Raw genomic sequence first — 27,836 nt, forward strand, 5'->3', positions numbered from 1 at the left:
ATACCTCAGCTGCGGTTCGTCCCCGGCCCTGATGCAGGGCCTGCAGGAGGCGGCGACCAGTCGATGTGTCCCTCTCACATCGATGTCTCTCTTTCTATCTCTCCCCCTCCCTCTCCCTCCCACTCTGTGAACAAAAATGGAAAAATGTTCTCGTGTGAGGATTAAAAAAAGAGAGACAGCCCTGGCCAGTTTGCCTCAGCAGTCAGAGCATCACCCTGCGGTCCGGAGAGACCCGGGTTTGGTTCCCGCTAAGGGCATGTACCTCGGTTGCAGTTTGTCCCCAGCCCTGGTTGGTCGTGCGGGTGGCAGCCATTCGATGTGTCCCTTTCACGTCGATGTTTCTCTCGCTCTCTCTCTCCCTCCCACTCTATCTGAACAAAAAATGGAAAAATGTCCTCAGGTGAGGATAAAAAAAAAGAGAAAGAGAGACAAAGCGCAGCAACGCCAGCAGGAACTTATTGGCCGCGTGGAAATACCCTCAGAGTGAGGCTGTCCCCGTCAGCTGCAGAGCTCAGTATGCATGGGCTTTGTCTTCCTGGACTTCTCCACTCCTGTCCCTTCAGCCCCCCTCTTGCTGAGCCACCTGTGCACATGCTAGGCAACTGGAACTGGTGACCCATGGAGCTGAACAATGTCCTGAGATAGAATCAGAGATCTGACGACCACAGGCCCGATGGACATGCAGAAATGCACATGGACAATCGACCCCTTTCTCTCCCTCTGCCTGCCCCTGCTCAGGTCTAACTGCTGCCCATCCTAATAGCTGGACGTCTTTTCCCAGCCTCTGAATGTTGGGGTGTGTGCAGGCCCCATGGGTGGTGGATGGACCAGGACTCTGACTGCCCCTCCCTGGTCTGGTTCACACAGGCTGTGGATCAGAGTCTGGTTCTGAGTCTATTTCCTGCAAAGTGGGTGTGGTTTTGCTGATCACAGCAGGTAGGCCTTGGGTCTGCACAAGTGCCGATTTGGGTGTCCAGGGGCCCCCCATGGGGGTACCCTCGGCATGCTCCCTACAGCATAAATTCTTTGAGCCACTAACATATCCCAACCACTGTAAATGCTGGTATTTTCTGCCCAGTCTTGAGGTTTACAAACATGTATTGATGGTCATTCTGTTGTTCAAATGGCCAGTCACCTGGACCTGCTGGTTGAAGAACCAGCTCCCTCCCCTAGGACCTGAGCACTTCCAGAAAAGTGTCACAAGTTTTTCCTAAACACATCTAGGAAATTTTCTCTTTTGGCACCTGAAAAACTCTTCAGGAGGTTCACTGATCCTGTCTGCTTTGCCTCTGTCACTGACACCCCCGTCGCCAGGGAGGTTCCTGCCAACCCCGACCTCCCGGGTCAGTTCTGCCTCCATGTCTCCTCTGAGGTCATTTCTGTTGGACGTAATTATTGTAATTGTGGTCCAATGACGTTCTGCAAGCAAACGCTTGTAATTGAACATTCAGCAACTGCAGGAGCAGCATGTAATTATATCAGGAAACAGCCCCGAGAGCGCTGGGGGCGTCATCCCAACACCCTCCACCTGAGCCTCCTGTGGTGAGCCTGTGCCTCAGAGGAGAATGGGCAGCAGCTGAGGGGCTCCTGCCAGTCGGCCAGGGCATGGGCTTCAGGTGCAGGCTGAGGCACCTGGTGTGTGCACTGCATGCCCCCCGCCCCCACCCCCGCCCCCCGTCTCAGCGTGAAGCTCGGCTCCCCTGGCAGGTGGAATGATTACTTCGCTGTTGTTGGCAGCGACTGCCCTGGTTTTGGTAGCATCTCACTCTGAACAGACACAGGTCCCAGTGCTGAGCTGTAATGTCTGTGCACTCAGTTCCCTGGAGTTAGCACCCCTAGGGAAGCAGGCCCCCACCTTGAGAGAGCCCCCGGCCTGAAGGCGGAGCCTGGCCCAGTCAGGCCTAGCTGTGCCGGCCTCTGTCCTCCAGGAGCTGACAGACCGGGGGCACCACTGCAGCTGGACGCTGAGTTGTTCTCTGGGCCGGGAGAAGGTGCAAAGCGAGAGTGGCCACACTTGGGGCTGGGACTGCGGAGCAGGACACGCCCCAACCCTCCCACCTACCCTCCCTGGAGAAGCGGGGTCACCCCAGAGAGAGCTGCACAGGCCACAGGCGGAGGTGGGGATGGAGTGGACAGTTCGACCACTGCCTGGGAACAGCCTAGGTGGCAGGCTCGACCCTCTGTGTCCCCAGCTGGGAGCCCCAGCAACGGGCCCTCCCTGGGTCAGTTGGGGCCCCCGCCTCAGTGACTCAGCCCAGGCAAGCAGGCAGGGGAGGCTGTAAAGCGCCCTGGTCCAGAGCCTGTCAGGTGGGGCCTCATCTCCTCCCATTCAATTAGCTTCCTGTCCCACTGGCTCAGCCCTAGGGAGAGGCCACCTCAGGGTGCAGGGCTGCCCCCTGCTGGACGGGCTGAGAACAAGCCTGCAGGTCCTGGAGCATGGGGAGGGAGATACCTGCTGATGGTGGAGGCCAGAGGTCTCTGCTGTGGCCATAGGCTGCCATCATCCACTTGCCCTGAAGGCTCCATTTGCATGAAGTGACCTGTGAAGGTTCGCCTCCCACCATGGTGTTGGGAAATTCTGTGAGCCAAGTGGGTCTCCCCTCTCCCGACAGTGTTTAGGGGAGGGTGCTCACACGTGGGACAAGGCAGGGCCTCAGAAGCCCACGCAGGGCGAGTGTGGAGTGGGCACCTCGGGGCCTGAGGAGCGTCGGGGGGGGGGGCAATCACATGTGCTTGGCAGACCTTGGAAATAGTGTCGAGGGGACCCAGGCAGGGGTCGGGGAAGGGACAGGAGCTGGTACCACTTGGGGTGCAGATGGTTTGCGGAGGGGGAAGGTCAGGTCTCCAGTGCGACCTCAGGACATTTACCCCAGACAGAGGCAAGATCAATAACGCAGGGACTCGACGTCAGTACCGACTCCTTCTAGCCCAAGAAGTCAGGGCGAAGTGCGCCCTCCTTAAACAGGTTAGAGGAAACATGTATTTCCGAAATGGGCAGGGGGAGCGGGTGATGAGCTAGGTCCACGGGAATGAGAAGCTGCGCGTGGACGGACCGGGGCCCCAGGTACCGCCCCCTCCACCGGAGGGTAGCCAGGCTGTCTCCTGGGGACCCCCTGCTCGGCCTGCCGCCCCACCCAGGTTCCAGCAGCTCCTGCCGATGATGTGCAGCAGGGGGCCCACGAGGGCAGGCCCCTCGCTCCAAAACAATTGCTAGTTTTCTCATCCATTCAGATGGTGTTGAAAAGTGAGAACGGACGGGGCTATGGAGTCACTGTGAGGGAACAAGGTGATCAGCTCACTGACCAGAGTCTGCGCTGATGTTGCCCCCGTGGGTTCGAAGGACTCAGGGTGGCTGGCGGTCAGCTGAAACATGATCTAACAGACAACGGCGGGTCCAAAGGCTGGGCCTGTCTGGTTCCACGTGGACGAAGGCCCTCAAAGGCCTAGGAACAGTGAGGGTGAGGGTGGGTGTCATCTGAGACCCCTCACCACTGTGGGAGAGTGTGGAAGACACCTTCTCCGACACCTGAGACACAGTTGTGAGGGGAGCACCCCCAAGGACCTCTTCTTCCTGGGGCAGAACCAACCATAGCCACTGGGAGCCCAGCCGCAGGGCCCTGGGCCGCCGGAGCTTGGTGGGCGTGGAATTCGTCCTCAGTCAGTTCAAGCAGTGATGCTCTGGATCAGATGAACAAAAGTCTAACCTGAATCATAAACACTTAGTCATGGCCCCTCAGTCTGTTCCCAGACCTGAGCCAGTTTACAGACCCAGAACCCCTTGAATGAAGGGGAGGCTGAGGACCCTTGAGGAAGGACCCCGTACACTACTGAAAATTTACATTCTCACCAAAGGGACCTGTGGCCTCTTACCAGGGTAACTGTGCTTTGCAGAGAAGGAAATCATCAGAACTTTCAAGGACAAGTGGACACTTTGACCTGACGCTGATTCCGAGAGACATCAAACATCACTGCGGCCTGCCATAAGGCGGGGCTCATGAGGTCAGGTGGTCAATGGAATCTTAGCAGGTCTGTCTCACAGGGGTCCCCCAAACCCACCTGTAGTTCTCCTCCCCTCAATTCTGCAATGCTTTTTTTTTTTTTATAAAAATTTTTTTTTTATCCTCACCCAAGGACATTTTTCCTTTTTTTGTTCAGACAGAGTGGGAAGGAGAGAGAGAGAGAAACATCGACGTGAAAGAGACACATTGAGTGGCTGCCACCCGCAGGACCCAACCAGGACTGGGGACAAATTGCAACCAAAGTACATGCCCTTAGCGGGAACCGAACCTGGGTCTCTCTGGACCGCAGGCCGGCGCTCTAACCGCTGAGCCAAACCTGCCAGGGCAATTCTGCAATGCTTTTTGTTGTTAATCCCCACAGATGACATTTTCCCATTGATTTTTACATAGAGTAGAAGAGGAGGAGGAGGAGGAGAGAAACATCCATGTGAGAGACATCGGTTTGTTGCCTCCCACATGACCCCAGCTGGGCTCAGGGATCAAATCTGCAAGCGAGGTATGTGCCCTTGACCAGGAATCAAACCCATGACCCTTTGGTCCACAGGCCAACACTCTAATCACTGAGCCAAACCAGCCAGGGCTAGATGCTTAATTGGACCAGACACACGCAGCTGGCAGAACCGACTGCCTCCCTGACCTGTGGACTGAGGGCTGTTACACAGGGCAAGGCCAACTGGAGGCCACTGGAACTGCCTCCACCCAGAAAAACTGTAACCAAAAGCAGTGCCACCTTCCTGAAGGGGTGGCAGAGGTTAGCGCTACCATCAAGGAGAACATTGCAGGGTGATCCCCATCGCACCCCCACTTAACTTTCCTGGTAGCCTCTGCAGAAGACAGATGGACCTTGGAGGGCAGGGTGGGGGCATCGTAAGCTTGGCCAGGTGGTGACTCCACCTGCAGCTCTGTACCAGATGTAGCTCGTCGCTCGAGCAAATGAATACCCCTGGTGTCAGGAACACACCCCGTCAGGAACACGCTCTTTTGTCACCAGAGATGTGCCTTCGCTGCCCTACCTCAGGTACGTCAACTCTCCAGCCCCACACCACAGTTTAGCCCGCAGAGATCTTGACCACCATCCCTCCACAGGACATCACACTGGTCCATAACTGCACGATGTATCGTGGTCCCTGCCACTTGGGGACACGCCGCTCCAGGCTCACGGGTGGCGCTGCGTGTCAGTGTAAGGAATAAATGAAATGAAAACTTAGGGGCTTCCTCTGCCTGTGGGATTTCCAGGGGTCCAGTGTGGGGCAGGTGGAGACATGCCTTCCTGGGTGAAGGACGAGCCTTTGTCTCTGGCCCGCCCACAACCAGAGAGGCCGGGAGACTTGTGGCTGCTCTGGGTTTGGAGGTGACTCATTCCTCTTTTGGGTGCGCTGCTCCAGCCCCTTTACTCAGGGACCTGAAGAGCTGCTGGTGTTTGTGGGGCCCGAAACAGGGGAGCCTGGGCAGCAGGCCCAGGACACTCTGCCTTGTGGCCGCAAACCCCAGGGCAGTGCAGAGAAAGATGCCCTCCCCCACACCGCTGGTGCATCCTGTGTGCTGCCAGGGAGCCCACCTCAGCTCTGCTCCACCCACTCCCCATCTGTAAATGGACTTGACGAAACCACAGTGTGGGCCCCACAGGGTGGCAGCACACAGGTGCAGGGGTGAGCCAGGTCTTCATTTCCCTCCCTTACTCTGTCCTCTCCCGTCCACTCCTGACACTGTCACTCTAAAACAGCGGTGGCAGCCCTAGGAACTGCGGAGGGGTCGTGCGCATACTGGTTGGGGTGGCCACCTGCTTGCCAGCCTCAGGTGCATAGTAGGGGTAACGAGGTGGAAGAGATGACAGCTGAGTGCCTAGGGAGCTAATTGAAACGTTTTAAACCGTGTTTCTTAATTATAAAAGTCAATTTACCATTGAAGACAAGTCAGTTGCTCCAGAGGTCCTGGGAGAAAAAAGGGGGATCTCTGCGTGGTCCTCCTGACCTGTCCCACGGCGGCTGTGCGTCCCAGGTTTCTCCTGGGGTTGCAGGTGCGTTTGTGTGAACATGTGCACGTGTGTGTGCGTGGGTCTACATGCGAGTGTGCATGGGGCATTGGTACACATGTGTGTGTGCAGAGCCTGCGTGGGATGAGTAAACTGAGTCAAGAGCGTCCACGACAGCTGTTTCACCTTCAGTCCCAGAAAGTCTGCAGGGCCACTCAAGGACCAGGAGGCTGGCGCTGGTGCCTGGGAGACAGGATCTGCATTTCAAACCCAATTTTTAAAAAGCAGATCACAGAGTCCGGAGCCAGCATCTTCACTTTCTTTTTAGTGGTTGGCTTGTCACCCTGGGGGACACATCGCCTGCCGAGGCGCCAGCACGGGGTGCGGAGGAAAAAGGAGTTAACGTCTGGTGGTGTTAACAGGAAGCCCTTTTGTTGGCGTCTTTGAATTATGTCTGTTCTCACTTCTTTCAAGTCCAGCCGAGGGCAGGCGGAGCGGCTGCCATCTCCCTGGGTGACCAGCCTCTGAATGTCCAGTCTCCTTTCCTGGCGACCGCCCAGCCGCCCACCCCACAGTCCCTCCTGACCCTCTCTAGGATGTCAGAGAGGGACCCTGAACCCCAAAGCCGCAGACAGGGTGCCGGTGGGGACCAGAGTCAGGACCGTGAGGTGGCCCTGGGGTAGGGGACCCACCAAGCCTGTGCCCAGACCCGGCTATTCCCTCCCCAAGAGGGAATCCGGCTGCCACCCCCGGGTGGTGGTCAGGGCGGCGCTGACAGCCGGGCTGGGTGGCCAAGCCCAGCTGCAGGGCCCGAGGCAGATGATCTTGTGCACCCTGCAACTGCATGGTTGGTGCTCCCCAGAACTTGGACTCCTCGAAGGGTTCTGGCCCCAGCAGACGTTCACTCGAGGCCCCAGGGGATCACGCTTTCAGGGAGGGTGTGTGCACAGCGTCCCCTTGGCCACGGGTGTCTGCTCCTCACGGCCCACGCTCAGGCCACGTGGGAACACGTTCTGCTGACCCTCCACCCCCTCATTCTGTGCACCGTCTCCTGGACCCTGAACCCAGCCGCCACCCCCACCATGCGGCCTGACTTCCTGACTTGGAGCGGAGTCAAAAAGCATGGCAGGTGAGGGAGCCGGGGGCTGGAGGGAGGCCGCAAGCCACACTGCATCCAGCACCTCCGAGGAAGGGCCTCTCTGGGCTGTGGCCTGCCGAGGGCGCCCTCAGGAGCCCCAGGACGGCTGGTTTTGTTTTGTTTTCCATTTTCCTGCTCATGCCCATGATTTCTGTGGATCTTAAGAACCTTAGACCATTTCCTGACAAATCCGCATTTTGGGGCATTTTGAGCACCTTTTCTGAGAGAAGTGACGCGGGGGAGGACCACTGGGCTTGCCACAAGGCAGCAGCGCCTTCCAGGCCCGGGCCTCAGCTCCCACCGCCACGTGGAACGTGCCCTCGCCGGGCGGAAGGGGGACCTCAGAGGCACTTTCCCTTAGCTAAACCCACGAATTTCCTGTACTTCCAAAAATGTCTCATCAGGAAGCACTAAACCTCAGAAAGCGAAAATAAACGCGCCTCTCCCCAGATGGCCCTTTCTCCGCCACAGAACGCGTCTGCGACACCCACACCCCAGTCCCGGGTCACCACCGGGCCGCCCTAACCTAACCCCACCTCGTTCCCAGAAGGACTCAAGTTATGCTTTTCTTGGCCAAGAGCCTCTATCTGTGGCCTGTCTCACTGAGTAGGTTTGAAAGGTCGACCTGCAGATATTCCGGGAAACAAGACCGAACAAATGAAGACAGTGGAGCCCTGGTTTGTGCGCTGAGGTGGGGCGGTGAGCAGCTCTCTCCCCACGGGACTGGGAGCAGCAGTGGTCAGGACACTCAGTGCCCCGGGGCTCACAGGGGCCACGGCAGGAAGGGACCGGAGGGTGCGGAGCAAGCCCTGTCCTGGGTCCTTGGTGTGGGCCGTGTCTGCCATGACGGACACCATCCGACAGCCTGCATTCTGACCTTTTCTTCATTTCTGTGGCCGACATCCAAGACAACACTCTGTGAGGGATAACAGGTGGACATGCCGGGCCTCGGTCACCCCTTCCTGGCAGCCCACGGTCACCTCCCTTCAAAGGAGGCAGGCTCTGTGAGTGTTGGTCACTCAGGACAGGTGAGCACACGCAAGCTCTTCACCTGCTCCTAGCGCCATGGTCAGGCCCCGCTCGGCCCCACGAATATCTCGTGCTGCTTCCTCTGCTCTTCAATCCGGAGGCTCAGCAGCCAACACGTAGGTCCCGCAGCGCCTCTCATTTCAATAAACAGGTCCACGCTGTGCGGGTCTCACACGCTGGTGCATCTTCTCAGCTCACCCGCTGTGGGCAGGCGCGGAGCAGACAGTCTCGACCTGGCTGGCTCAGCCTTGCGCTTTGCTGAATGGCTGCTTGGGGCACAAACCCAGCAAGCGGCCTGCCAGAGCCGCAGTTTAGGGGCAATGCCCAGCTTTGCCTGTTATTACTTCTTGTTCTTCTGTGTCCTTAGTTCACAACTCACAGCAGTCCTGTCGACAGGTGGGACGGGTGGGGCTAAAAAGGCCTCAGAAGACATGTTCTAAAATACTCTTGCCTTTGAGAGTTTGTTTAAAAAAAATTAAGCTTATTCCTATTTGCTTAGGGTCCCGTCCATTTTATTTTTTTTTAATCCTCACCAGAGGATATTATTCTGTTTTTGTTCAGATAGAGTGGGAGAGAGAGAAACATCAGTATGAGAGAGACACATCGACTGGTTGCTTCCCGCATGACCCTGACCAGGGCCCAGGGTAAATGCCCTTGGCGGAAATCGAACCCGCGACTCATTGGCCTGCGGGCCGATGCTCCAACTGCTGAGCCAAACTGTACAGGGCTGATTAAAACTTTGAAGCGAGTACAGAAGCAATACCCACCTCTCCTAGAGAGAGCTGAAGGTTCTCCCCTCGGAAAGGCCACTGTGCAGGGATGACTGTTACCCAGGTGGTGGCTGGTGAGAGGTGATCAGGGGTTCCTCTGACCAGCAAAAGGCTGGTGCAACCTGGACGGGTCTCCAAGAGGGGAGAGCATGAGCCCTGAGTTACCATACGGTCCCAGAGAAGCCAGATCCATACACTTTGTGGAGAGACTGGACATGGCTGGGGTGGGGTAGGGGCCCTCCTTTGCAGCTGCCTCCTTGAGCCATAGAACCAGACAGTGTAAATTCTGGGAGAGCCTACTTTACTGTCCATACTGATTAAAATAACCAGATAATCCAAACCCAGTTTATTTCAGACAGGGCACATCTGGTATTTGGCAGTTTCCGTAGTTACCATGTGAATCAGTTACACAGCATTTTGAACACTTTGAGATGGTTTCATGTTACTAGGTCTCTAATGAGATCTGTGTAGACACTGTCTTATCTAAATATCTGATTACAGGGCAGATTCCCTCGGTTTGCTCCTGTTCTCTCTCTCATTTCTCCCTGAGCACCTGCCTGCTGCTGCTGCTGCTGCTGCTGCTGCTGCTGCTGCTCTGGGCCGGAGGCTGCAGGGTGAGCCAGCCACCAGCGCCTTCCAGGGGCGACCTCTCCCAGATGAGCAAATCGACCCTGGGGATTTGAGGAGCCCGGGTGCAGAGGGCCTGTGAACTCGCTGAGGGTGGAGCTCTGCTTGACTGGGCGATGGATGTGCTCACGGCCAGAACTGCCCGAGTCAGTGTGTGTGTCCACCTGGCAGGTGAGCAGGGCCGTCCCAGCCCTCCAGTGGTCCCATCTTGGGAGCCGTCTCCCTGGTTTCCCGGCTGCTGGGTCCTGGCCCTGAGTCAGCAGGTGGCTCACATGGCCACTGGGCTCTGCCAGCAGCAGGGCCCCACCCCCACATAGGGAGAGAGAGTGCTGAGAGCATTTCACATGAAGATGGGGTGCACATGGGCTGGCAGGGTGCTGGGGGACTTGAGGAAGTGGGGAGGCCCTAAAATGTGAAAAGATAAAAGTGTTTGTCCATACCCTAGGGTTTTATACACTGATTTTCCCCACTGCTTTTCATAGCTACAGTCCAAGAGCCAGGACCCTGAATGGAAGGAGGTGGCAGGGCCCCCAACCTGACGGTGTCCTGGGATGCCTTCCAGAACTGTGAAGGGTGGAGGTTTCTCTCTACTTCAAACCAACAAGGTGCCTGCCACATTCTCACTGTGCTGACAGGAGATACAAGGCTCCTATGTCTGAGACAAAGGACTTGACTTCTCAGAGCAACGGACCTGAGGGTCAGGGGTTCCCTGAGCCCCCATTCCAGACAGACTCTGCACCTGCAGGGCTGCACAGCAGGAGAGGACCTGAGCTTCACCAGCCAGAAAGCAAAGCAAGGACTCCTGGAGGGCAGCACCACCTTCTCCCCAAGGCTGTTCACCTGATGGCCCAGGTAACCGGATGCCAAGCCTTTGCATTCTTGGTTGCTGGGGAGAGGGGGTAAGAGATTCACGTAGGACTGTCTCCCAGTAAAAGCCAGTTAAGAAAGCTTTGGGGTCCAACCCCAAAACTGCTGGTTCCCCCACTCCTCCTCCAAGTTCTATCAGACATGGATGCACCGAGCCCCTTCTCCCACAGATGAAATGCCCTATTAACCTTTAGGAGGAAGCTGTCTAACTGGCTCATGCACACAGCTCCCACAGGTACCTGTCACCTACCTGTCAGTCAGCCAGGATTTGAAGAGCAGTTGGCTTACATCACTGCAGCAGCATCCCCACATGCTGACTGTACCGCTGGAGGGGACACCTCAGTTCTACTTTGCCTCCTGCCTTTCTGACCTGCCACTGAGCCCTCACCACCCTCAGGGTCCTGACTCAGGCCAGATGGGCCACTGCACACAATTCTGACCTACAGTGAGCTACACACCCATGGACTGGGAACAACTGTGGGATCTTGCAGTTGCCACCCCAAAAGACAGGCCCAGGGGGTAAAGTCTTCTCTCCTTTGAGCATAGGCAGACAACGCTCCAGGGCTCTGGGAAGGTCAGGACCCCAGCTCCAGTTGACCACAATGGGGAGGCCCCTCGACAGAGCACCCTGGCCCCCTCTCCTTCCCTGCCTCACTCTCCTATCCCCAGCTTCCTGGGAACAAACACCCTCACTGCACAGGCCCAGACTCAGGCTCTGCTTTCCGGGCTAAGGGAGCGGCACCCAGGCCAAAAGAAACATCCTATGCGATACTCAAGTGCTCCCACCAATCCACACCAAATGTTTTCTCAGCTGTTAATTAAATTCTTTCTGTGATGGGAACCTCATTACTTCCTTCACCTGGTAGGAAGTCCAGCTCTGGCTTCCTAAATCAACCCTGTGAGTCTAGACTAGCCTTTTAAAAAATGAGACACTGTGCATGTCACACACTCAGACAGCGTGGCTGCTCCCTCATGAACAGATATATTATCAGGGTGTTCTGGCCACCATGGGCAGCCAGTCCCCTAGTCTGAGGGTGCTGTCCTCCACAGCGCTGGGCAGCTCTGACCGTCCTAGCAGCATCCACTGCCCAGGGAGGTCCTGCCAGTGCTCTGATGGGTTTCATCCCATCAGGACACTTGGAAAGGATGCTGCCCTGGAGGTTAGGCTGTCGTTAAAGACTGAACACCCCTGACGACGCACTCAGGGCAGACCCATTCCAGCTCTGGGCCCAGCCACCTCCTCGCCTCCTGCACCAGCACCGTAAGAAGGCTGGTGAGCAGTTTTAAAATTCAGAGGCCCTAGCCAGTATTCACTAAATGGTCTGCGTTAAAAAAACAAACAGCCCTGGCCGATTTGGCTCAGCGGTTAGAGCGTCAGCCTGTGGTCCAGAGAGACCAGGGTCCGGTTCCCACTAAGGGCGCGTACCTCGGTTGCAGTTTGTCCCCGGCCCTAGTTGGTCATGCAGGTGGCAGCCACTTGATGTGTCCCTTTCACGTCGATGGTTCTCTCTTTCTCTCTTCCTCTCTCTCCCTCCCACTCTGTCTGAACAAAAAATGGAAAAATGTCCTCAGGTGAGGATAAAAACAAACAAACAGACAAAAACAAAGGTAGAGAAAATGTCACCTGGTGAACCAAACACAAGCAGTAGACGTTGTACATCGCTTTTCCCTCAGGTGTCCTTGACTTTGTTCATCTTTTCGTCTGACCATGGCTCTCCCCAGGATCTCTGCTGGGAATCTTCCTACCGTGAATGGAACCGTCTAGGCCCCCGCCCAGCCACAATACTGCTGAATGTTTGCAAAAAGCAGCTTCTAACCAAATTTTTATTAAGACGGACACAGCAAAAAGCACATTTCTGGGAACAGACAGATGGACAGAAAGCCAGATGTGAGCAGCCAAGCCCAAGTCTGGTCCATGGGATGTGTGGTGCCAGACACCACCCCATCTCTTCCTCCCACTGATTACTGGGGCCCAGCTCTGAATCAGACCCCATATTTTGGTAGCTACAATGTGACTTTTCACCAAGTCGTTTAAAATGACACTATTCCTAATACACCAACCCCCAGAGAACATTAGGTCCTTGGAAACAAGTTCTCTGACAGCTTGTGTTCCACCTTAGATAAGGCTGCAGTTTTTACTCACGTGACCTAAGAGTTTCAAGTTGTGCAACAGGCTTTGGAAATAGTGATGCGATTTAAGGAAAAGGTACACTTGAAGGGATGCCTCACACAGAAGTTTGGCTCTGTCGTAATGGTCAGTTTGTAGAAGGATGTGCACTTAACCTTAGTTCTGAGCAGTCCTGGCAGCGATGGCTGTGAACGCGCTGGTTAGTTGAGATGAGGGGGAACCCGAGTGCGTGCTGGCACCACAGTGCTGGGCACAGCTGGGCACATTTCTCACTCCTGCGCGTGCTGGCACTAGTCCACCTGGCTCCCGCCCGGAGCCCGTCCACCTCGGGCCGCGACATCCAGCCACGAGGTCTCCAGGACCGGGCGGCACCGCGGGGCGCAGGGCGCTGGTGGTGGGAAGATGCTTTAACAGCGCCTTCCTCGTCCAACCGCCTTCCTGGGATCTCAGGTCAGATGGTGCAAATGACATGTTACCTGCCTCCTTTACACACACCACCTTCTTCAAAAGGCTACGCCCCGCCCACGAAGGCTTGCAGCACCCACGTGCTTTTGTGGCACTCGACTCTACTGAGGACTTCGGAGTTGACGACCTCGCTCTGGTGATGGCGCGAGGGCTTCCGGGGTCCAGGGAGAAGAGAGTTGTCACCCGGGACACAGGGTTCCCAGGGCCGAAAGGCCAGGCCGCGGCCGCCTTCCCGGGGCGCCGGCCCCAGTCCTCCGGCCGCTCTAGGCCGCGCCTCTCCACTCCCCGCTCGGCCCGCCCCGCCCCACCAGATCGACGTCTCTCTGTACCAATCAGAGGCGGTCAGCTTCGGCTCCGCCTCCGGCGCACGCGCTGTGGGCGGACGTGGGCTCAGAGGGCGGGGCATCCGGAGGAGGAGGAGGAGGGTGGCCATGCGGGCCCTAGTGGTAGGTAGCGGGCCGCGGGCTGCCGCCCCCGTCCCCGTCCCTTCCGTCCCCCCTGCCCCTCTGCCTCCTGCCCCCGGTCCCCGGGTTCGCAGTGCCCCCACTACTGGGCTTCCGCAGAGGGCCTCCGCCCAAAGCCACCAGCGCCGGCCGCATCTGTGACAACTCACGTCCTGATTTGTAGGCTAGATCTTGAGTAGACGTAGTCTTTTTCCTTTTTCTTGAAAAAATCAGTCCAAAGTGGAGTACATGTGTAAGTGGACGGAACCCCCTTGTGGTTGACACGCGGTGGGTCAGAGCCTCCCGGGAGAGTGTGGCAGGGTTGGGTTTTCGTGGTTGTAGCTCCCTGAGCATCGCAAGGCCGTTTCCGCACGGAGGGTTTTCCCAGTGACACCGACGCACGTGTGCGTGCTCGCACGTGTCTGCACCCTGCGCTCGTGCACCCTGCGCTCGTGCACCCTGCGCTCGTGCACCCTGCGCTCGTGCACCCTGCGCTCGTGCACCCTGCGCTCGTGCACCCTGCGCTCGTGCACACCTGGGTGGTCTGGGTGCTTCCTGTGCGGACGCGGTCGGTGGTTTGGGGGCAGTCGCGTTCACGGGTTTCCTCGTGCGCTAGAAACTAGTTTCACCTGGGCCGAGGAAAGGGCCGACACTGCTGAGTGCAGAGAGGCTGAGGAGGAGCGGGCGCACCTCCCCTGCCTGCTCCCGCCCCAGTGAAGCAGTGGAGTGCTTCTTGAAAGGGTTTCTTTGTTCCCCAACGTCATGGTTTACTGGAAAGGCTTATCCCACCCAGAGAAGGACCCATCAGTTATTTTCATGACTGAGTTGAAAGATGCGCAGATGCTGTTTCAACCAAAATGACGGTGTTTCTGACCAGTGATTGGAAACCATAAATTTGCCTTTGAGTTGGGAACATTTTTGATGCTATTCAGATTTTTGTTTCCTTTTCAAAAAACATCCCAAAGACCAAATCAGGGACAAGTGACACAGAATAAATCTCTGGAGCATAAGGCAGTGAAGAGCTTGGAGAGAAGGCAGAGACCCCATGTGTTTATCCCCACACATTCTTTCCCTGGAAGCCAGATCCTGGGTCATTCTGTACTCAGGCCTGGTCCTGTGCGAAGTGAGCATGTGCTGGGTGAATTCAGTGTTCATGCTGTCTGCTAACCCATTTTTCTGAATTCCAGTCTGTGATCCTCCCTGTCCACAATGCTGAGCCCTGGCTAGACGAGTGCTTGGGGTCTGTTTTGCAGCAGGACTTTGAAGGTTCCATGGAGCTCTCAGTTTTTAATGATGCCAGTAAGGTACTTAAATACTCCCCACTGATGATTTTGCCCCCGTGTTAAGTCACATTTGACTGCGCTGATGGGCGTTTCCTGACCTGCCAATGTGCTCTTGCTTTTAGGACAGGTCTATGGCTATCATTGAAAAATGGAAAGTAAAGCTTGAAGGTTCCGGTATCTTGGTGGTCGTCGGAGGGCACAATTCTCCTTCTCCCCGAGGAGGTCAGTTACCATGCTTAGCTTTTTATTCAGCTGTAGTGAATGGTTTCTTACCAACTCGTGTACATCAGTAGTTTCATGTTGTTTAAATCCTGGTGAAAAGCCTCCTGAGTAACACTTGAATTGACCACATAAGTTGGTTAGTGTCGTCCCGATACGCCAAGGTTTCAGGTTCGATCCCCAGTCAGGACACATGCAGGAATCAGTCAGTGAATGCATAAGTGGAGCAACAAATCGATCTCTCTCAAAAAAGAAATCAATAGATAACAACATGTTTTGTCTTTAATAAAGTACTTTTTGTGGATTAAATATAACTTGACCCATATCACGTTTGTATGTATTCTATGAATAACAAAAATTGTTGTAATAGTGTGAAAAAATGGAGTCATCCTGTTGTCTTTTTTAAATTGGGCAAGATGGATCTTGTATTACACACTAACAAAATTGAGTTAATATGATCATGTCTGAAAGGACATATTTTCCTAAATAGGAAATATAATAGATCCAAAGTATCTATTTTCAGGAGTGCTGAGTTATTTTAATTGGATTAAGATTCGTTTATTGTTTGCTATCATGATAGAGCAAACAAAACATTTCTTACTGATGTGGTCACTTGCTGAAATAAAAATAAAACACAATTCCACCTTCTCTCCAGGAGTAAGGAATGTTGATGCCACACTGTGGCCTGAGTTTTTTCTTCTGTGACCATGACAACCAGCTCCCCTCACAAAGGGTTGGGCCTCCCCAAACATCAGGCCCTGGCACAAACATTTGACTTTCTTCAAGGCAATAATATTAAAGCAAATTCCTTGTCTTTGCCAAACAGAAGATTCATTGTGGGAAACTTCCAGCTTCCTTAGTGAGCAGCGTGTTCCTTCATTACCCAAATTCTTGGGTTTGATTTTTCCCCTTCTGAACCCCAATTCTAATAAGTGACATTTTAAGCAGAACTCCTCCTAATTTAAATATCACTGTGGAAAGTCTCTTCCTATATTTCATTTTCCACATGCTGCTCTTTGGTTTTGATTCCCGTGAGGTCTTTCTCTGGGCTTGCTTTGCAGCCATCACCAAAACAGCTGTAGCTAAGTCTCCATCATCACTGCAAAGCAAAGCAAGCCCAGAGAAAGACCTCTGCATTTTATTCTCTGCCTTGTTATACCTGCAGTTTGTTGAAGTCTGGGATTCTGTTTACTGGCTTGGGTTGGCTAAGCTTTAGGATTAATGCTAGAAATTAAGCTGCTACCTTGTGTGAAAACAGCATTGCTCTGGGTCAGCCTTTGAGTGAGGGCGGATGGCTGTTAATCGTCTTTACTTCTCTGTTGCACTGTGGTTGACTTGGGTGCTCCAGAGCAGCTGAGTAACAGGAGGGACTTGCCCTTTCCCTGCCTTGGAGAGGTGATTTCCTTATAGCAGTAAATCAGGAAATACCTTGGATGTGGCCTGAAACAGACACTTTGCTAGTGTCCCCTGGGGACCTATAACCTTCTCCAGGTTGTCTGGTTTTGACTGTGTAACTGGGCATCCATCTGTTTTGCTTTGTGTGACTTCTTGGTGGCACCAAATATGTAATTGTCTGGTTAGCACAGTTTAGGCGTCAGCAACCTCTTCTCTAGGGAAAGTGGTCATTGTACCCCTTGAAGTCTCCTCAGCCCCTTCTTTTGGGGTTAAATAACTCCTACAATCTGCCCTGCCTTCAGCACCCAGACGTAGCTTGCTCAGTGTGAATTTCCACACAGCATTCCCTATTCAGAAACCGTTCCCGCTGGCCCTGTCTCAGCCTGACAACAGTTCGCAGAAGCTGGCTGTGCTCACCTGCCCTAGGCAGCCTGGTGCTCGCACATCACCCTTCGTCCTCACATGTTCCTTAAAACGAGTGTGCTCTGTGCCAGGGTGTCTGCCTAAGTTCCAGCAGCCTCGGTCCCTCCCTCTTCTGTGACCACATCTCCGGAACAGCGCACTTGTCAAAATTGTACAACTCAAGGAATTCTCACAAGCTGAACACAGCATAAAGCCAGCACCTGATGAACAGCTGACATTACCGGCCTCCAGGAGCCCCTAATCCCCTTGGAGCCACCCCCTTCCCCCAGGGGTACCCACTCTCCTGACTCCTAACAGCACAGATGCATTTGCTGCCTTTGTACTTGTAAACATCACCAGAGTGTCTGCCACCGTGCTGGGCTTGCTTTGCTCCGCAGGTGTCTGCACGTCACCCAGGACCGTTGTTCTCACTGTGGTGTGTTCACCACTTTCCGTTCTTCACTGGAGTTTTACTTTAAGCAAAACAAAAAAAGTCACGTCTTGAACAGTGTAGATGCGTCCTGTTGGGTCCGTGGCTGTCAGTGAGCTGCTGGGTCGCAGGACATGCACACGCTCACCTGCAGACACAGCAGTGTCGCCTTCTTGCTGAATGTGCTCAGGTAGCTGCCCAGAGTCAGGGATTTGACCAGCTGCTCACATGCAGCCATGTCACCCCTTCCACTAGGTGATCGTGTCGTGACTTCTACCCGCAGAGACATTGTAGGAAGCATTCCTCCCCTGGCCAGGGAGCATAGTTGGCTAGAGCATCATCCCGATACGCGAAGCATTCAAGTTTGATCCCCAGTCGGGGCACATACAAGAATCAACCAATGAATGCGTAAATAAGTGGAACAACAAATTGATGTTTCTCTCTCTCTAAAATAATACATTAAAGCCATTCTGCCCTGGCCGGTTTGGCTCAGCGGTTAGAGCATTGGCCTGTGGAATGAAGGGTCTCCGGTTCAATTCTTGGTCAAGGGCATGTATCTAGGTTGCAGGTTCGATCTCCGCCCCAGTTGGGGTCATTCAAGAGGCAACCCATTGATGTGTCTCTCTCACATTGATGTTGCTCTCTGCTCTCCCTCTCTTCCACTCTATCTTAAAAATAGAAAAAAAAAAAACAATGGAAAAGAAAAATATCCTTGGGTGAGGATTAACAACAACAGCAAAAGCAGTCCTTCCTTTAAAAACAAAGCATCCTGCCAGTGTCTACCTCAGCCCTTCCATTCAGGGACATTTAATTTGTTTTTATTTTATTGTTGTTTTTTAAATATGTTTTTATTGATTTTTTAGAGCAAGAAAAAGGGAGAGATTGATAGAAACATCGATATGAGAGAGAAACATCAATTAGCTGCCTCCTGTACACCCCCTACTGGGGACCGGGCCTGCAACCCGGGCATGTGCCCCGACCACGAATCAAACCAGGATTTCTCAGTCCCTGGGACGATGCTCCATCCATTGAGCCACACTGCCAGGCTACTTTTGTTTTTAAAAACATATTCCCCAGAGCTTAGATTACTTAGTGCTGTACTCAATATAGGTTTGTGAATGTGTGTTCCTCAGTGAGCAGATTAAACATGTGATGCTGGTGGGCCCTTTGTGGGTTAGCGTCGTGCTTACTGTGTCAACCACTGAACACGGAGCATGGTTCTCTTCCCTCCCACTCCGGAGGTGGACCCACTTCCACGTGAAGGTGTAGTGTGCTCCACGCTTTCCCGCAGGGTACATCACACTGGGTTTTCTGAAAGAGGACACCACTGAGAATTAATCATAAAGGGCCTTTCTTTTTCTTTTCAAACAGTTGGATATTCTAAGAACCAAGCAATAGCACAGAGCTCAGGGTCTTACCTTTGCTTTTTGGATTCGGTAAGTAACTTATTTTAAAATTTATATACATTTTATATGATTGGTTGCATAACTAAATGATCTTACATTTTAGTATGGGTTTTCAACATTATCATTCTAATGTATTGTGATTAGACTTAAAAGTGAAGGTTGATGGGTTTTTGCCATTTAATTACCATGGCACTTAATGAGTTAATTATGTTTTGATAAGTAGGATTACATAAGAAAGCAAAATTGCATAGCAAAGAATCACATAAACAAAAAATGCAAACTGGGAAGGTGCTCACAAATACGATACTTGGAAGATTGGCAGCCTTTAGGCCGAAGAATTCATGTAAGGTGTATGACAAGCAAACCAGGAAGAGTGGGTGGTGGTGAACAGGTCAGGGCGGGAGCAGGGGCTTCACACCCTTTACAGTGAAACACAAGCTACTTAAATTAGTGGACACTACTTTTAAAAGCCAGATGAACCAAATTTTTTAAAGTTGTAGATGCTTGGTAGTTGGGAAGTGTGAATTGGTGCTGTCGACAGCATCCTTTTGCATTTTGTATTTTGTATCAAGAACTTTATAGAAATGCGAATGCCCTTGACCTACATCTCACTCCTAGGGCACTGAGGTTCTGGAGGAGATTTCCGTAACAGAAGCATCAGTGCTGTCATTGGGGGGAGGCGGACAGGCCGGCACAGAAGAGGGAAGTGAAGTGGGTCCTTGCAGATCCGAGGGAGTCACTGCCTTGTAAGCTGTCTGATGACATGACAGCCGATTGTGATGGGTGAGAGGAACACATGGCTGCATACGCAGTGTACACGCAGGGATGGTTTTTCTCTATAGTTACCTGAAGAACACTTACCTGTACTCAGTCTTCCCTGGGACTCCTTTCTCCGAGTCTGGGGTGTGGAGCTCCCAGTCTTCTGTGCTTTCCTTGGGGGCTGCTGGTTTCCTTCTCCAGCCCAGCGCTGGCTGAGTTTCTGCCCGTGCTGAATTAGTTCACGTAGGAACCTTGTTCTCATTGCATATGGACTCTGCCTTTTCCTCGACGACCAGGAACCTGTAAGTGGAAGTTTGGGGAGAACGTGAAGTTGCCTGTTACACAACCCTGCTCTTGACACTGAAACCCCAGCAGGGCTGTGGGTTCCTGTCCTGCTGCTTTGGTCTCTTTCATCTCCCTTCTTTCTGAGATGAAAACCCCTCAGATCTCTCTGTCACATCAGCATCCCTCTTGTTCCGATGTCTCCTTTCAGATCCTATTCTGGGCCTGTTTTCACACTCTGATGGTTCATCCCACATTTTCACAAAGATAGTGTCCGACAAAGATAGCTTTACTCACCACACTGAGAGCTGCTTTTTATGGTCTTGAAGTGAAAGCATACGGTGATTTCCTTTTTCATTTTTTAGTTTAAGTTTGCTCTTTCTGAACTATTTTAGTGATCATGTATGTTTCTCTGATGACAATAGTAACTTCATTTGAGTTGGCAGCCGGGGCTAGATTGGAACATCCCCATCCTCGCAGTATCTTAGGGTCTCCCCAGTGGAGATCCCAGCTTGAAGAGCTTAGTTTCTGTCTTGGAAGAAGAGAGAAATACTCAGGTCACCCTCTCCTCAACATGGTCTCTCCTGTAACTTTCTTTTTGTTCTCTGAAGGGAAGGAAAAAAGACATAACAGAGGTAAAAGTGTTGGAAAATATGGGGCCTAGACTAGAATGGTGAGAATCCCAGGAGTCACCGAGCTGAAAGCTGGTGATAGAAGTCAGCACAATCACCATAAAGCAGAGGACACAGGAGGGTCAAGAACCACTGACCGCTGTCTGAGGAGGAGAGAGGAGACAGGAGGGTGGAAAATACCCTGTAGCGTTCAGTGACCAGACAGAAAGAGCAGGTTGGATGCCTGGCCTGCTCATTCTCAGAAATTGGGAGGTCGCCCTGGCCAGTTTGGCTCAGCGGTTAGAGCGTCGGCCTGTGGTCCGGAGAAATTGGGAGGTGGAGGTGGCGGGGTGCTCAGAGTCACAGGACTCTGCGGAGACGGGGAGCTGCCAGGATTGGATGTCTTGGTCTTCATTCTGGGCGTGGGTGTCAGAGAAAGATGCAGCAGTCTGACGCTATAGGGTGTCCCAGAACTTCTGAATGTAGCATCTCAGTTATTGTTCCATTTTCTAGTTTCCATTGTGATCTCCTTTCTTTTAATTTGAGGGCTCAGGGTCCCAGGAGCACAGATTTGAAAGTCACGGTCCTTGGTTCAGAACAGCCTCATCTCCTGTGACGTGTGCTCCATTTGTGTCTTTCTGTTCCGTGGCTGTACCTGTGTTTCCTTTTATAACACTTTAAGGACCCATGAACCTGCTGTCCAGAATTAGAGCTCACTCGGTCACCTGACCACATAGCCACCGCCTCCCTCCTGGTGGCCACCAGCCAGATGTCGAGTCAGCACCCTTCTGAGCTTTTCCCTATTTATACAGATCTGAAGAACATAATTGAAAATGTTTTAGTTGTTTTTGACTTTATAAAAAGAGGATCAGCCCTGGCCAGTTTGGCTCAGCGGTTAGAGTGTCGGCCTGCGGTCCGGAGAGACCCGGGTTCAGTTCCCGCTAAGGGCATGTACTTCAGTTGCAGTTTGTCCCCGGCCCTGGTTGGTCGTGCGGGTGGCAGCCACTCGATGTGTCCCTTCACATCGATGTTTCTCTCTCTCTCCCCCTTCCTCTCTCTCCCTCCCATTCTATCTGTACAAAAAATGGAAAAATACCCTCAGGTGAGGATTAAAAAAAAAAAAAGAGGATCAGGCTGTATGTAATATTTGGAACTTTTAAGTCTTCTTTTGTCAAGATTCATTTATTTTGTTGCATGTCATAGTTTATTCCGTTTTTTTTTTTTTTTTATCCTCACCAGAGGACATTTTTCCATTTTTTGTTCGATAGAGTGGGAGGGAGAGAGAGGAAGAGAGAGAGAGAGAGAAACATCGATGTGAAGGGACACATCGAGTGGCTGCCACCCGCACGACCAGCCAGGGCCGGGGACTAACTGCAACCGAGGTACGTGCCCTTAGCGGGAACCGAACCCGGGTCTCTCCGGACCGCAGGCCGACGCTCTAACCGCTGAGCCAAACCGGCCTATTCCGGTTTTTTTAAAACTGAGGTAAAAAAAATTTTTTTAATCCTCACCTGTGGATATTTTTCTGTATATCTTCAGATAGAGTGGGAGGGAGAGAGAGAGACAGACAGAGTGAGAGACACACATCGATTGGGTGCCCCGTCCGACCCCGCCTGGTACTGGGATCCAACTGCAACTCAAGTACATGGCCTTGACTAGGAATCAAACCTGCGACCCTTCAGTCCTCGGGCTATTGCTCCAGCCGCCGAGCCAAACGCCAGAGCCATTTGCTGAGTTTTGACAGCTGTATTCACTATATAACTAAGAGCCTAGTCGAGAGGGAGAGCACCCATCACACAGCATTGTGCCTGCCTGTTCTCAGATTCACCTGCCTGGAATCATGTTGTTTTTAGCTTTTCACTCTGCTAGTGGTCACCCATGATGTTTGTGTTTTTATTATCTATTGTGTGAATAGGCCACGAGTTAATTTCTATTCTATTTATTGACATTCGTGCAGTTTCCTGTTTGTGTTATTCTAATGAAAGTGCCACTGCCCTGGCTGGTTTGGCTCAGCTGTAAAGTGTCGGCACAAGGATCAATGAGTCGTGGGTTCGATTCTGGTCAAGGGCACGTACCTCGGTTGCAGTTCGTCCCCGGCCCTGGTTGGGTCATGCAGGAGGCAGCCAGTCGATGTGTCTTTCTCACATCGATGTTTCTCTATCTCTCTCCTTCCCTCCCTCCCATTCTATCTGAAGATAAATAGAAAAATATCCTCGGGTGAGGATTAAAAAAAAGTGTCACAAATATTCTTACATACGACGTTCTGTGGGTGTACGTTTGCACGCATCTCGGGAAAGCACCGAGGGATGGAGCTGACAGACTGCAGTCGTGCTCTGTTGCTGGGTGTCTCCTTGTCGTGTCCATGGCCCCCCAGCTGATGTGGTCTCCTCCCTGCAGGACGACGTGATGATGCCGCAGAGGGTACGGCTGCAACTTGAAGCCGCCATTGGGCACCCAGCAAGTGTAAGTGCCGGCTCTGGTTCTGTTTGTTGTCTCTGATGAGATTATCATGACAGCCCTTTGTTTTTGTTATGAAGAGATCTACTTATTACTGATAACACTTCATTTGGCTAAAAACACAAGAAATCCACACATAAATACTTTGAGTGCGAATTCTCACAGGTAGTGTTTCAACAGTGACAGGAACTGTTAGAATGAAAGTCAGAAACAAAGTATTCTCAGCTGGTATGTTTCATCTGGGCCTTGTGTACAAAGTGTTCATTTTAGCCCAGTGACGAGGGGGCCTCATGGTGAACAGATGCAGACTCTGGCTTGAGTGGCCCTTGTGAGATACACACTGAACCTCAACACTGAACAGAAGACACCAAGTAGCATAGAGTCGGTTGCTACTCACTCAGATCATGACAGCTCTTCAGACGCAGACTCCCTGGGAGGATGGGGTATGGTGAGACTGCCCACTCAGGACCGCCTGTACACACTTCGGTGTTTTCCTTCTCATTCGGGGTAGCATGTGCTACTTCCGATGGGCACAGAGGGTTCCTGATTTTGTTGTTTTGTTTTGACCAGCATTTCGGCAGTGGTGTCCCTTGGACAGAAGCACAGGCTGAGAGCTGTTGTGTGCCGAGCACAGGTCTAGACGGGTGCTCACTGCCTAGGTGACCGTGGTCGTGTTCTCATCTTCACAGTCAGCCCCAGAGCCAGGCTTCTCCAGGACCATTTTCCTGGGCGCTCGGGGAGGGCACCCTTCTCAGCAGCCATGTGGGCTCACCTTCCCATAGGAGCCGAGTGTGGGGAGCGGCCATGGGCCCTGTGTCTGCAGGGCTCTGCCTCGTGCTCCTCATGGAGTGTGCTGACTCCTCCCATAGGGAGTGCACCTGACTCCTAGGATCAGCTCCCCTGCCCCGCCCCGAAGGAACAGGCCCCTGAACTGTGCAGCAGGTGGCCCAAGGCAGGCAGTGACAGCAGCGCCTAGGGTCCTGGCCTCATCCCTGCTGTGCCCTCGGGCTCCATGGGGTCACGTGTCTCTTCACACGTGGGCTTACTGCTGTCGTCGGCCCCGTCTGGCATGCCCCGCAGCCCCTTCCGCCTGGAAGCTTGGGCTCTGCCTGTAGGACATGATCCCAGGCTGTCCCTCCATATTGCCCTAGGTCCTCCTGTCCCTGGAGAGCTCGTGCCCCTGCTGAGCTCTGCCCGCTGTGTGCACCTGTGTCGCCCGGGGTCCACCCACTGGATGAGGAGTTACAGGGAGCAGGGTCCCATCTCTGTTGTTTTGGGTCTCAAATAAAATACTTGTATCTGGTTAGTGCTTAGATGTTAGTTATGTGCCCGGGCTGGGGGCTCAGGCCTCCCCATGGCAGCCTGTCCAGCCCATCCAGTGCCAGGTTTGGGGTCATTGTTGCAAAGGTCGGCCCCAGGGTAGTGAACAGGCAGCTGCGGATTCTGTGTGGCCACAGCTTCCCTGTGGGACGTCCACCCGATGGAGCCGTCTGGCATGTCGCCTGAGATAACCTCCCTCCCCTAGAGTCACAGTCATGGACTCGGTCACACCTGCCAAACCCCTTCCCAGCAGCACGGACGGGTGTTTGCACAGCTGCCCACAACAGCCTCCCGAGTGGACACGAGCTGACCGTCACAGAGCAGAGCTGCACACGGCCCACAGCTCAGGTCAGAGCTGGAGCCAGAGCACGAGGGAGGTGGGCACAGAGCTGGGGCACGGCACTAGGGTGTGGAAGCCGAGGGGACACAGGGCCCTTGGAGGAGTGGCAGGCACCCAGATTGGCTCCGGCTCCCACCCGACCCTGAAAAGGCCACAAGCCAGCAGAGCCTGAGCAATATGGGAGACAGACCTCAGACGCCGCATCATCACTGCCGGTTTACCTGCTCGCGTGGACACAGCCTTGGGACAGGGAGCTGCTTTTCCTGGAAGCCATGCGGGAATGTCCAGCTCTGGGCAGTGGGTGTGACCTGGACCCTCTGGACCCCCAGTCATCAGGCACCCTGGGATTCCTCCATGGGGACTCGTACACTGGCTTCCAGGATGCTGTCAAGATCCCTCCGTGACATGAGGGGAGAGCAGAGGCGCACACATGATTCTGTGGGCTCCTCTGCTGGGAAGAGAACACGTGGGGAGTCCGGGGTGGTGGCTCGCAGGTCATTTCTGCAGTGCGGTGCAGGCGCCCATGTGTAGACACCTGTCGCCGGTCCGGCAGGTGTGACAGTGCCATGGGAGGTGCGATCCTGGAGCAGCGGCACAGGGTCTCCAGAGTTCAGACTGCACATGACCGCCGAGCTGACTGTGTTTACCTGTCCCTGCTCACCAGGCGACACGAGGAAGACAGTGTCTGAGCAGTTGAGGGCGCTGTCCTCACCCAGGACGGCTTCATTCAGAGTGGCTGTCACAGTGGTTTCCAAGCACTGAAGCATATTCCATAGGGAAGCTGCCAGAGCAGCCTGTTACCAGTGTGGACACTGTCGGGAGGGAGACTGTCAAGTGTGTTGTTCTCCACCTGTCTCTTCATACAAGAGAAGATGACACACAGTTGGGCTCGTTGATGAAGATCCTGTGGGCAGTTCTGCGCAGAGGCTCAGCTGGACCACGATAACTAGGGATACTTGAGGAGTTTGGAAAAAAGGCAGACCATGTCTGTTTCTCATTATCTTAATTAAAACTACCTCAGTCTTCATTTTCATTAAGTTCTAGGTTAAAAGCTTTTCTTGCTAACCTCAGTGAATTCACGCTCTTCCTGCGTGTCCCCCTCCCGCTGGTGGTCAGCGCTGTTACTGTGGCTTCTGCGGAGACCAGGGATGCCCTGAGCCTGGTTGCATCAGAACAAAGCAGCTTCAGAGAGCTTGTTACTGTGGGGTTGGATTTTTTTTTTTAATCATGACCTACAAAAATCTTAATTTGCAGTTGCTAGTTGGTGGTTTTGTCAATTATATTGTATATTTCGTAAAGAATGATATGAATGCTAAGTGTATGTTTGCCCTTGGTCACTGCTCTTTTAAAGCAAGTTACAAGAAAACCACTTAATTGTGAAGGAAAGGCCCCTGCGGCAGCTTCCATAAATAGCACAGCTGCATATTCTCTGCAGGACTTCTGGGCATCACTGGCAGCTCCCACTGTGGCATTTGTCCACCCACTACTCACCTTTCTGAGCAGAGTCCAGCTGCGGGACAGGAGCTGGGGGGAGGGGCACCTCGCCAAGGTGCGCAGCGCCCTGGAGTGTTCTGCACACACTGCAACCTTGAGACAGATGGGCCCTTGTGTGGGACACCCCTGCCATCAGCGAGTCCCCAGGGAGCTCTGCATCAGCAACAAGCTCGTGAACATCCTGCCAGGTGGGCCCTGAGTTGAGGGGCTGCTGGGGGGGGGGGGTGGAGCACCATGTCGAGCAGAAGCGAGGACAGCACCACCCGGGCCTGTGGATGAGCCATGTGCCCTGTGGTGAGCACAGCGGCCTCTGCCCTAGAGCATCGGAAGCCTGACGTGGGGTGAAATGCTTGGTGTGCATCCCATGTTGTCTGCTGGGCTGTGGGTGGGGCAGCAGCGTCCCCAGGTGGCTCAGGAGCAGGCTTGGGTGTTGCAGGTGTGTGGGCTGCCTCTGTCTCCCCTGTAGTCCAGGTCAGCGTTCCTTTAAGAAACTGTCAAAACGAATGAAACCTCAACATTTTCCCTTTTTACATCTTAAAATCTTTTCAGTTTAGCAATCAAATGCAAGCAAGTTTCAGCAAGACCAGGAAATTAATGTAATAGTTAAAAAAATATGTCTTGGTCAGACGAGGCGTGGGGAAGACATACGCGAGGGAGGGCGATAATCCCAGAACTGTTCTAATGTGCAGTATGTTTAGCACGTGTTTTTAGAAGAGATATATGGAAGGTTTGCAAACAGAATTCAGCAACAGGTGAAAAGAGCGCACACCTATGACCAGCTGTGTTTTACTGAATTAGAAAATGGACAAGACATTTCGCCAGCAAGGCTGGACAGATGCAGATGAGCCGGCGGAAGAGGTTCACCTGGGAGAGATGTCAGGGAAATGCAACGTAAACCACAGTGAGAATCACACCTGTCAAAAGGCAGAAGTAAAGAACTTGACGACTCTGGATGCTGGAGAGGGGCCGAGAAGCCGTGGGGTAAACAGTGCAGCCACTGGAGAACAGTCTAGCAGTTTCTTAAAAATCAAAAATGCATCTACCATGGGACCCAGCCGTCATACTCCTGGGCCTCATCCCAAAGAAACGAAGACGTGAGATCACACCAAACCTGATCGGGAATGGTCACAGCTGACTAATCGTACTTAGTAAGGGGACTAAAACTTGGTGGTAATTAATAATAAAGCCATTTCCAGCCTCAAAATGGAAGCATTGCAGGTGTCCTGTAGCAAGAGAAACAAACTGGTTTATCAGCCAGAAGAGGAACAAGCTGTCACAACAGCCTGGAGCTCTGAGTGGTGTGAACTCTGGTGCTCTCAATGAGGAGATGTATCCGGGGACGTAGGTCCTACCGACCACTGATTGTCCTTACCGTTGTCCTCATTGGTCAGTGAGGGGTCCGTCGTCAGCGTCATGCTTGTGGCCAGCTCTGTGAGAGCCTCATGCGGGTTCTGTGGGCCCTGGGGTCTCACTGAGGGGATAGATGTCCCCTAGATGCCCACTCCAAGCCAGAAAGGGGAGAAAGGCCCATTTCTCTGCCTTGGTGGCCTGGGTGGTCGTGTCCAGGGATCAGAACAGCTGCAGCAGGGCAGCCCCTTCCAGACCTGCGTCAGCTGCATCAGAGATGTGTCAGCCTCCTCCATGCAAACCTTTCAGGCACTGTGGGGGACATGCTGGGGCCAGGGGTGCAAGGCTGGTGTTCGGAAGGGAGCGTGTGGATAGCCAGGAGGCAGGCCAGGGTTCTGGGACAGAGGAGGAATTGCATACTAACGAGAATCTGGGTGCCTGTCTGGTGGCCTCTTGGGCACTGCCTGGCACTTCCCAGGTGAGGAAGCCAACCCCAAGGGAAGTGTGACTCTTGCTTATTTTGAGGTCACTGCTCTCAGGAGGCAAGAAGTGCAGACTCGCTGCCCCAGAGGCACAGCACTGACCTGCTCACATGTCCTGAGTCAAGGTCCAAGAAGAGTATCTGGACGTGAC

The 27,836-nt window shown here is 53.3% G+C and overlaps 1 protein-coding gene and 1 long non-coding RNA gene across 4 annotated transcripts in view; one reads left to right on the forward strand and one right to left on the reverse strand.

The window, feature by feature from the left end:
• Positions 1-13,432: 13,432 nt before the first annotated feature.
• The window catches only part of B3GNTL1 (UDP-GlcNAc:betaGal beta-1,3-N-acetylglucosaminyltransferase like 1), a 38,561-nt gene continuing 24,157 nt past the window's right edge, over positions 13,433-27,836 (forward strand). For all 3 annotated transcript variants that reach the window (XM_036269615.1, XM_036269617.1, XM_036269616.1), the window contains exons 1-5: positions 13,433-13,461; positions 14,646-14,762; positions 14,864-14,963; positions 18,559-18,623; positions 22,643-22,708. In XM_036269615.1, coding sequence (XP_036125508.1) covers positions 13,447-13,461; positions 14,646-14,762; positions 14,864-14,963; positions 18,559-18,623; positions 22,643-22,708 — 363 coding nt within the window. In that variant the 5' untranslated portion in view covers positions 13,433-13,446. The remainder of the gene's footprint in view (positions 13,462-14,645; positions 14,763-14,863; positions 14,964-18,558; positions 18,624-22,642; positions 22,709-27,836) is intronic.
• LOC118634821 lies at positions 18,406-20,129 on the reverse strand. Its single transcript, XR_004960408.1, has 3 exons — positions 19,932-20,129; positions 19,455-19,652; positions 18,406-18,498 (listed from the first exon to the last, which is right to left on the reverse strand). It is a non-coding gene; the product is annotated as an uncharacterized LOC118634821 (long non-coding RNA).

This window comes from Molossus molossus, unplaced genomic scaffold (genome assembly GCF_014108415.1).
Source record: "Molossus molossus isolate mMolMol1 unplaced genomic scaffold, mMolMol1.p scaffold_m16_p_19, whole genome shotgun sequence".
Classification (NCBI taxonomy): Eukaryota; Metazoa; Chordata; class Mammalia; order Chiroptera; family Molossidae; genus Molossus; species Molossus molossus.